This window comes from Necator americanus, chromosome V, assembly GCF_031761385.1.
Source record: "Necator americanus strain Aroian chromosome V, whole genome shotgun sequence".
Lineage (NCBI taxonomy): Eukaryota > Metazoa > Nematoda > Chromadorea > Rhabditida > Ancylostomatidae > Necator > Necator americanus.
In genome coordinates, this window is record NC_087375.1 from 20,393,512 (window position 1) to 20,403,856 (window position 10,345).

Consider the following 10,345-nt stretch of genomic DNA (forward strand, 5'->3'; position numbering starts at 1 on the left):
ATTCGCCCAGACGCACACGATCTACTCGTCGGCCATATTCTCGTCAGTGCGTCGAATGCGTGCGATCGTTGAATGAAAATCGCGCAAATTCACAAGACTTAGAATTATTAGATAATTACAGTAAGAAATATGAGTTGAGTATTACTACCGATCTGTTAGAAGCTGATACTGTCAGCAGAATTTGCAGAAGCGATCCCGGCTCAACTAACTGGTGATAATCGACCGAACTCCGCTACGCAATAGCAGCAGTCGACAATCACAAATTGCTTGTTAGGCGACTGCGTGATCATGCTATCTTTCCTGCGAACTATGTTGGTAGTCTTAATTTAGAAGTCTTCTGAAGAAGGCGACGACGTCGAAACGTTAGCCAGAATAAAGATAAATAACAATCTTGGTTCTGCTTAAAAAGTAGTACACAATCAAACTCTACGATGCCAAGATTCAAAGAAGGTCGAACTTGGAACTTAGTCTTAATTTAGTTGTAAGTAAAAAATATTACACTGCACTGATGGCGAGGAAGTGGAACTAGAACTGAGCGACTTGCAATATTTGTGTCCTTGATCCGCAGATCTGTAAAAGCATTTACAGGCTATCGCTTAATGTGCCTTCCACTAATACTGAGCATTAACAAAACAGCACTTCTACGGTGCCGGTACCATCTCCACCAAACACCACCGCCACCACCAAACAAACACGCAAACATCTGAAGCTATTTCTTTCGCATCTTTATCATAGTTGTATCCTTCGCTACGATCCACACGGAAAATTTCCCACGCGAAAACTTTAACGTCACATATTCATTTTCTTATAATGGCGTGCAGGAACAAGTAGCTAAAAAAATCTTTCTTCCAGGTCGTCATGTTCCTTCGTTCGCGGTTAACCATGCCTGGGATTCCACAAGCATACCTTCTGAGTCTCACTACCATACTATTGTATTTAGAGCTGAGAGAATCTTCATTTGAGTGCTTAGGAAGAATAAGAATGGCTCAGAAAGCGACGGTTAGTAATTTCAGTGATGGTATAGTTTCAATGAGGTGGGATAAGTTTATAGAAATTCATTCGATGATGAAAGTAAGATTTCAAATTCCAGCTTGGGTACAATCCCATGTTCATTCTGGCTCCTGGCCAAAATTTCTGCAACATTCACAGTTATCTCGTCATTTATCAAACTAAGGTAGAGGACAGAAGCCGGAGAGATTTTCTTCGTAAAAAGATTGGCAGATTAGGTGGACAGGTACGAATCCATTGTTTTTTTGTCTTTCTTGAGTAGTTCTTGACTAGACTATTGCTAAAGAAGAAACTAGAGGGATCTTGGGGGAAGCAGCAAAACCTGCTATGTTTAGCTATTCCACTCCCACGTTAGCTAATCCAATTTCAGTACGACTTCACCATTTTGTTTCCAACTGGTCTCTCGTCGGACACCACAGTAAATGAAGACGTCAAAAAAGAGCATAGAAAATATGGCGACATATTACAAGCTGACTTCATAGACACTTATCGAAATCTTACCTTTAAAGTATGTCCTCTTCTTTCATCCCTTGAAAACAAACTCTATTCGAGCAATACTGGATATTTAGACATACGCGCACTCTCGTTACGTAAGCCAGAATTGTATGAATGTGCGAGCTGTCCTTAAAGTCGACGACGATGTTGCTTGGAATCTCGTGCTTATGTTTGGTTATCTGTCTAGAACTGATCCTCAAGAGAATACTCTGCATTGCAGAACAGTGAGGTTTCCTCTGGTGGAACGAAATAAAACTATAAAATGGTTAGTTTACTTTTTATTCATAGCCCCTGACAAGTTAATAATTCCGCCTCGCTAGAGTACAGAAACTACTGCTTCGCTTCTATCACATGCCCATTTCATTTCCACACGTCAGCATCCGCTGACAGAATTACGGTTCGGTTAAAAATGCGAGAAATTTCACGTGAAATCCATAATTTCATACAAGAGCAGTATCAACATTTTATTCTATGACATAGACAATATCAACAACACGTCGCCAACGTCCACCGAGGAAGTGGATGCTCTCATAGTCGAACTGAGACGAATGATAGTGAAGGAAAATACCCATCCAGATGCGCACTGCATCAGAATAGTTGAACTTCTTCTCTGTCATACCGTGCTGCATGGAACTGAAAAAGTGATAATCCAAAGGCGGCGAATGCGGCAGCACAGTCCAGCTCTCTTCCTCAGTCTTCTGATGAACGATTATCGAATGTGCTGGCGAGCTGTTCACGTCACTCAGCTGATGCAGCACCAATTCACCGCAACAATTGGTCTTTCCAAGCGAGTGAAGGTGTTCGCAGATGGTCGAGTTGGAACATCTGAAAGCTAAAGCGAGTTCGCGCGGTCGACTAAGCTTTGTCGAACTCAATGACAACTTTAAACAATTCGTTTTCCTTTCCATTTTCTCTCTGTTCTTTGTCTACAAGTGGTCGTCGCCATTCTGGAATCGCTAAAAGCAACAATAACATTGGGATCGCGAAAAGACGTCCTCTCCAAACGCTTCACAAACCGTACGATGCGAATTGGCCGCACTCCTACCTTGTTTGAAGTGACAGAGCATAAAAGCGCGCATGATGGGTTGCTTCTTGTCCAGTACTTTACAAAGCAAAATTTCTACTAAATATGCAACAGGGTGAACAAGAAAAAATATACGAAAAGAGTCTTTTCCGAGATTTTATTTCAACCCCCGGCAAATTTTGACTATCGCGAACTAACTTGTGGACAAGCATTCAGGGAACCATCTATCCTAGCGCCAAGTTTGTATGTGTACATAACCAAGAAAGCCTGAAAATGGGTAGTGAACAGTAAAGATATATATATATATATATATATATATATATATACCTTCTGCTTTGGTGCCTTCGAAGATCCAATCTGAATCCAGGTAGAAACAAACATAACGCACATTCGTTTCCAAACAGAACTGAGCTCCAAAAAGCGGAACTAACAAGTTTTCAATGTACGCTTAGGCGGAAAGAGGGGTTGGAGAGTACAATCATAAGTATTTTTGTTCTGCTATGTTCCTTTCAAGTTTTTCGCGACTTCTTCCCCTAACTGCAACGGGGTTATGGACAAAAAAAAAAGAATTGAAACAAAGGAAGTAAATTAAACTACTATCAGGTTCGTTTCAATGAAAGAATATCCTCATAAGTACTTCCCGAAGTACTGTCTGAGTCCAATATATGCAGCGAGCCCTTACACCATCAAAACACTGCATGATGCAACAAATAATGTGCCATTCCTTTGGTTAAGTTCACTTGCCATTCCACTTTGTCAGTTCCTTCTGCCAAAGTTATGTGAATAATTGTTAATTTCAGCTCGACGACGTCTTCAGCACGGGATTAGTCGGCAGAGAGGCAGGAGTTATATTCAAACCATTGTTACTGAATATGGATACTAAAGACTATCGTCCATTCTTGAATGGAAGTGTAATAGCACAGTATCTGAACCAAACAGATGACTTCACGTCACTGATGTACTCACTGAAATCCGGAAATTATTCTCCAGTGTCCTTGACACTCCTCTGACCATAAATTTCATCAGATCTGCATTCTTAACACACGGATAGAAGCCTGTTTTGTTTACATTAGATCTCTGTTCTTATTTTTAATAGTGTGGATAAAGCGTCCGGGGTTAGTCAGTCCGCTCGGGATGCGCCCCCACGTTTCCTTCAATTCAGAGTCGTTTGAGGTTCACGAACATGTAACTTGCCTATTCAATGACTTGCGGTGGCTAGTCGATGTGTCAAGTCACGCTACACCCGCCCATTTATTTCCAACGGCTACAAATAGCAATCGAAGATCAAGAAGTATTAGATTTCATGGATTTGATTGCGAGCACCGTAATCCTGAGGCTGACTGACTCTATATAAGAGAAGCCGGTGACCTTATACATCACTACACGGTAGAAAATGGTGATTTTCAAGAAACATTTGAATAAACATTCGTTCATGCACCTTTGTGTTTACACAAGACTAGATTTGTAGTGAAAATATGTGATTTTTCTTCACAGCAAGCAGATACTGTCAACATTTCGACGGAGAATTGGGTCAGTGAACAAGTGGCATAAGATGTCACGTCAAGATTAACGTCAGATCGGAGTTTATTCCTATACTTCCTTTTCAAGATTTGCTTCTCTGCTTGAACATTTGCAAGTTCGGCCGAACCTATTGTAGTTATTGTACTGTAGTAATTTGCTGTATTATACTTTGATAATAAACCAACTAAAATGCATAAAGTTCTTTGGTCGCGGTTGCTAAAACCACTCACTGTTGATTACATCTGTACTCGATTCCCTTACGTCTTAATGAATAACGACGGGGAAAAGTAGATAGTTTGTGTTTCTTGTCAACAGTATTGTTTTCCTGAAAGTGAAGGGTGCAACATTAAAAAGACAAAAAGAAATGAGAGAAGTGAGAAATGTTTAGTGATAAATGTAGTATTTCGACATTCTTTAAGTGGGATTTCTAGTTTCTGTTAGACAGAACCTCCTCATAAACATTCTGTTGGATTGATGGAGTAGCGAGAAATGTTTCACGCTTTGGTGTTAAATGGGGGTAAGTTTAAAGTTCCTAGTCGCTTCCAACGACGTACATAACGTAGAGGAAATAAAATCTCAAGGAAATGTTTGCCTCTCGTCGATTCTCCTCATTTTCCCTAAAAATTTCTCTTTTTTCAAGTGAATTTTGAGCCAGTAAAGTCAAGATTTTCCACTAGAACATCTTGAGGAAGTCTTGAGAAATATTTTTAAAATTTTATTACTTTTACACTGCTTTTTATGGACTGTAGAAAGGTCCTGAATGCCTTGTAAGCTAGGATAAATGGATGATTCATCCGTTTAGTCTTGCAGAGTACTATGTCTCTAATCTCAAGACTAGGATCGCCAGGAACTTTTCAAGTACTACTTCTATTCTGTACTGTCTTGGTGTTTTATCTGGAACTGAGAAGGATGCCACTTGAATGTCTGATGCAAAAGAGAATGGCTCAACGGAGGACGGTGAGTATTACTCAGGTGATTGTGGAAGTCATTCTTTGAAATTAAGGTTCCCAACTTTCAATAGGTTCGCTTAATCTCGAGGGGCGGAGTAGCGCAGTCAGTTAGAGGTTCTGCTGCCTGCACAATCGATCGGAGGTTCGAATCGACCCTAGTGCTCACCAAGCCTTTCATCCCTCTATAAAAAAGATAAAAGATATATAAAGATAAAAACACTGAATTGACACATCGGCCTTAAAGATCAAACATCTTCGAACCTTAAAGATTCTGAATTGAAGTCAATGTGGTGGCGCATCCCAAACAGATTGACTAACGCCAGACACTCCTTTATCCTTTAATAATCTTGAACATTCTACAAATGGGGAGAAGTGAACCGCGCATTTCTGAGCTACTATTCGGATGTAGTACGTCGCAGCGTTGTGCTATACGAATTTAATTCTCCATATGTAATTTCCCACAAATAATATACCATTCGTCCGTATGGTCTCGAAGCCATGGAAGAGCGACCTGCTCTGTGCGATCTATGTGATCTAAAAAGCGATTTGTGCTTCGGTAAAGGATGGTGATATCATACCTCTCAAGCTACGATGAAAAGCAAAAGATAAAACTCACACAAGTGGCGCTTACGCGTTCGAGTTTAGTTCAGAATCGTTTAAAGGCATCACCCCACGAATCTGATGTGGTACTGATTTCAGGTGGAGCATTCGTATACGATTAAGAGATTAAGGAGAGGGGTGGTTCCGTCCATTTCTTCCTAACAGCCGTAAAAAACCGGCACGGAAGATACGGCTTCGAGCGCTCCGGCGCGCTATTTTCGGGTGCGTATCGTTAGGTACCCGCAGTCTCTGCGACAGAGATCAGCAGAGCATTGCGCTGCGTTTGCCTTATGCCCCGCCCTTCACATAGTCCATCTTCTGCCCTCATGATCTAATGTGTTTTATTTGTGTATAACAAACAAATCGAAACGTTTACAAACTATTGCAGTACCTTACGTGCATTAAACGCATACAAATACACATATAGGAGATATAGATATATATTTGTATTTACACAGATATATCTATATATAGATACCTGTGTAAATACAAATATATGTATATCTATATCTTCTATATAGTTTCTCCAATCAGCTTTATCTTCTTGCTTTCTGCGTCATTTATGTTTTCTGATGTTATTTTATCCTTTTTCAAATTTTCCAAGTTTTTGCTTCATTTTTAACACTTGGTTTTCCATGTTTTTTTTTGTACTTTCTACGTTGCTACGTTATTGCCTTTTTCTTCTTCGAACCTTGCTAGAAGTCAACCCTATCACGTTATTGCAATACAAACACGGCACATGGCCTCTGTGACGTGGTGATAGATGGGCGTGGCTTATTCCCCCTCCCCCCCACAACGAGCCAGTCGTGCACACGCCGCATCTTCTGGGCCGTTTTCTACGCCAATCAGCAAGAAATGGACGGAATCACCCACCTCTCCATAATCTACGATCCCGTATACGAATACTCCACCTGAAATTCGAACCACCTCAGATTCGTGGGGTGATGCCTTTGAGGTTCAACATCCAATTCGCAAACAACATCAACATCCATCCATCAATTGGTGAACATCCAATTCGCAAATTGACTTTCATCATGTGCCAACTAAGAACGCTATACAATTAAAACTAAAAACGCATACGCCGTTGCGGTTTTAGTTTTAATTTACGTTTTTGCACCCCAACGGTTGGGTGAAACGAGTTTATTGCACAAGTTGCCCTTAAAGACAGTCCCCTCTACTATACTATTTGAGCTTGGAACGCCTTCAGTGTTCTGGGATTCTTAGGGACATCCTATTTCCGGGGACATACTCTTTCTTGCAATTTTTTTCGGAGTGAATAAACCTACAATCGGATCTACACATCTGTGCCAGATACATGCCTCCCGCGTGTATCACCACATGGTGTCTGTACCGTTTGGCAGCCCACTGTTTTCTTTGAGTGTGGAATGTCCAGAACTTAGATGCTTTGCGGAGTGATTCATAATCCAATTTCAGTTCGTCTATAATCCTTCATTTATTCTCATTCCTGATGGTGATTTCTGCAAAAATTACAACTACATCGTTATATACCAAACTAGAGTGGGAGATAGCAGAGGAAGGGAATTATTCCGCGAGGAAGTTGGTAGCAGTTATAGCGAGCAGGTAAGAATTACAGCTAGCGTGTGAAAACGACCTCATACTCGGTGCGATTGCGCAAGCGGCCGCGCTACGGCTTCGTAGTAGTGCGTAGCGGCTACGATCACGCTGGGATCTCCGCTGTTCCATTCATTGTTTCAGTCTGACCGAAGTCACGAAGTTCCCACCTCGATTCCAATTGCTTCTTCCACCACTCCGCTTCAAGCGTAGCCGCCTAGGCAACTGCACCGAGCTTCATTTCGTTTTGAATGAACTACAAAGACAGTGATTCAAGGACAACTATCGATTTTGAGGAAACAAGCAATTGACAATTATCTTTAACATCATCTGAACTGCCATGCACTGCACAGGTTCTTCGGGAAATGAGTAGGTGGTGCGCGTAAATCTACTTTAACGTAGTAAGACACTGTCTGGTAATCCTGGCTAGACTCAGTGATGAATGATGGTCTTGCTATTACCCCGAAGTTTCTGATTCAAACCAGTCCCCTTACTTTTTAGTTTTTCAGCCACTCTGTTCCGATGGCCACATTCATCGCTGGGTATAAACCGGGTAGGTCTGCTCACGTCCAGTGATCTATACATTCTGAACGTCAACAATACTCTAGATAATTCCCAGACGTGGATACGGTCCTAGATGATTGTTGTAAATGATTCTTTTATTTTCGCGTAACACGTAACATTTTTGGGTGTTCCAATGCTATGTCGCTGTTAGAACTCCCCCGATTTTTTTCTGGGATAGGAGATATAATCTAGTAGTACGTAGTTTTTACAATTAAGGGATTTTTGATTGGGTCCAATTTCAGTACAATTTCACAATCCTTTTCCCTCTTGGAATATCATTGAATAATACTGTAAATGAAGCTGTAATGAACGAGCACAGACAGTATGGTGATATACTACAGGCTGACTTTCTAGACACTTACCGAAACCTTACACTGAAGGTATAAATAATTCTACTAAATTTATCTTTAAAAAAGCTTTTCTTTTTGAATATTGCAGTTATTTAGACGTATGCACATTCTCGATACATAAGCCAGAACTGCATGAATGTACGGGCTGTAGTGAAAGTTGACGACGATATTGCTTGGAATGTTCGTCTCTTATTTGACTATTTGTCCGAGATTGATCCGGAAAGAAACGTTCTGTACTGCCGATCAGTAAAGAAGCCTCATGTGGATCGAAAGAAATCAAGTAAATGGTCAGTTTCGCGGCCAATAATAGCAATAATACTATGATCTATGGATTTTATGAGAGTAGAGCAGTGGAGAAGTTCTGCTGTGACGGCAACGTCAATAGTTCGAAACCGTCATAGTGCCAACCAAGCCTTTCATATTTCTGGTGAGGAGAAACTGGGACTACACTTGTCTTGGAGGAGTATTGAGTTGATATATCTGCTTGCCTGGAAAGTTATAGTAAGGCGTTACAAGCGTCCGGAAACCTCATACGGTTCTGAATTGAAGCCGAACGCGTAGGTGCGTTTCCAGGTTGATTGGGTTGATCAGCACCATGCACTTCATCCTTTATTCTTTAATTTGTAGATTGAGGAATGATAGAATAAAAATTGAAAACCAATAATGGTCTCAATTGCAGTTAGTTTTTTCCTCTGCACTTTTCACTTTTCCTTTGTAGGCTGAGAAATGTAAGGAAAACTATTCCGATGAGGGGGTCTCATCGCAGTATTTGCTCAAGATGAACTTAATGATACTGAAATTTAGCGATATTTTCGAATGTTAATTTTTTTTTTGCCAAATCCTTATCCACAGCTGCTAAAACCAATAAGAAAGTGCATGCATTGTTTTTCAGTTATGTGCCGAAATTCGTCCGTATTATCTTCATTTCTTTAACACTTTACTGCTTCTGATTCACGTTTGGATACTACTTTCATGTTCCGGAAAATGAGGGGATGCTTTCGAACGACATGAGAAAATTCGAATGAGAAGACCGAAAAATGGAGAAAAACTGAAAAATATGAGAAAAGTCCATTTGTAGACCTAAATTCGAGACGTTCGTTTGGTTCATAAAACATATCGCCGGTTTTCTTGATCTGAAAGAAAAGCGTCTGATGACCATCCGACCGCAAACACATTCCGTTTTGATCTCTAGGTCACTTTCTATTTCATAATAGTGCCGAATCAATACCTTAAAGGCAGCATACCATGAAACAGAATCTGACTTGGTGAAGGGATCGTAGGAGAAGCTAGAGATCTTACTCTTATTCTGTGTGAACCTCTATTTGTCATCAACCGCAAATTTTACGAAGATGCATCGAAGTACTGAAGACCTCAAAAATATCGAGATAAATTGCGTCTATATTTTAAGGTATGTTTCAATGAAGGAATATCCTTACAAATATTTCCCGGAGTATTGTCTGAGTCCAATATACGCAGCTACACCATCTACTGTCAAAACCTTACACGACGAGACAATTAATGCACGATTCATTTGGGTCAGTGCATACGTCTCGACTACATCGCTGAGCTTAACAAAGAGCACACATTTAGTTGCTGATTTCAGCTCGACGACGTTTTTAGCACTGGAATCGTGGGACGAGAAGCTGGTGTCTCATTTAGGGAAATGTCAGTGAACGTGGACGACAAGGACTATGGTCCATTTTTGGATGGGTCTGTGATAGCACAGTATCTCAGAGAACAGGATGATCTGAGCACACTGCTGGAAGCTACTAGCAGCAACGATACCGCTTCTTCGTTGCCCTAATAGGAGCTGAGTTTATTTGTCTGTGATCTCTGTTTTGATGTCTATTTATCACATTAACGTTAAGAACAAACTGCATATTGGGTCATTCCATAAATAATGCGGTTCATTTCAATGGCTAATTGTTTTTCGTCAGAGATACGTGAATATTTGGGAGCGAGATATCGAAAGTCTCCCAGAACAGTGCAAGAGGATAGTCGAAAATGAAAGACTATTTTTAAAAATGATTTAAACTAGAAATTAAATTGCGATCTAAAGGTTTTAACCAAGGCAGAGAAGGAAAAGAGAAAAAAGGAAAAAAAAAAAACGAAGAAAAGAAAGAAAGAATAGGAAGCTTCAAAAAATCCTAGTTCTGGAAAGTAAAGGAAGTTAGAGGGCTACATTTTCTGTGGAATGAAGCAGTATTTATGCTACTTTCCAATTTAAGGCTACCGGAGAGTCACGCAGCATTCTTCGTCAA

General features: G+C 40.5%; 2 protein-coding genes across 4 annotated transcripts; both read left to right on the plus strand.

Moving 5' to 3' along the window:
- Positions 1-858: 858 nt before the first annotated feature.
- On the plus strand, positions 859-3,537 carry RB195_014560 (uncharacterized protein; the record flags this gene model as incomplete). 2 transcript variants are annotated; one of them, XM_064204882.1, is made up of 5 exons in its annotated part: positions 859-999; positions 1,091-1,174; positions 1,379-1,516; positions 1,578-1,727; positions 3,328-3,537. In XM_064204882.1, the coding sequence occupies 5 exons, from the start codon at positions 859-861 to the stop codon at positions 3,535-3,537; spliced, it is 723 nt and encodes a 240-aa protein (XP_064060763.1). The 2 variants fall into 2 exon arrangements, with proteins under 2 accessions (XP_064060763.1, XP_064060764.1); XM_064204883.1 differs by having other exon boundaries at positions 1,091-1,234; positions 1,578-1,768; positions 3,328-3,355.
- Positions 3,538-7,692: 4,155 nt separating this feature from the next.
- RB195_014561 (uncharacterized protein) lies at positions 7,693-9,888 on the plus strand (the record flags this gene model as incomplete). 2 transcript variants are annotated; one of them, XM_064204884.1, is made up of 5 exons in its annotated part: positions 7,693-7,723; positions 7,951-8,114; positions 8,181-8,371; positions 9,493-9,619; positions 9,688-9,888. In XM_064204884.1, the coding sequence occupies 5 exons, from the start codon at positions 7,693-7,695 to the stop codon at positions 9,886-9,888; spliced, it is 714 nt and encodes a 237-aa protein (XP_064060765.1). The 2 variants fall into 2 exon arrangements, with proteins under 2 accessions (XP_064060765.1, XP_064060766.1); XM_064204885.1 differs by lacking the exons at positions 7,693-7,723; positions 7,951-8,114 and having other exon boundaries at positions 8,217-8,371.
- Between the last annotated feature and the right edge of the window lie 457 nt (positions 9,889-10,345).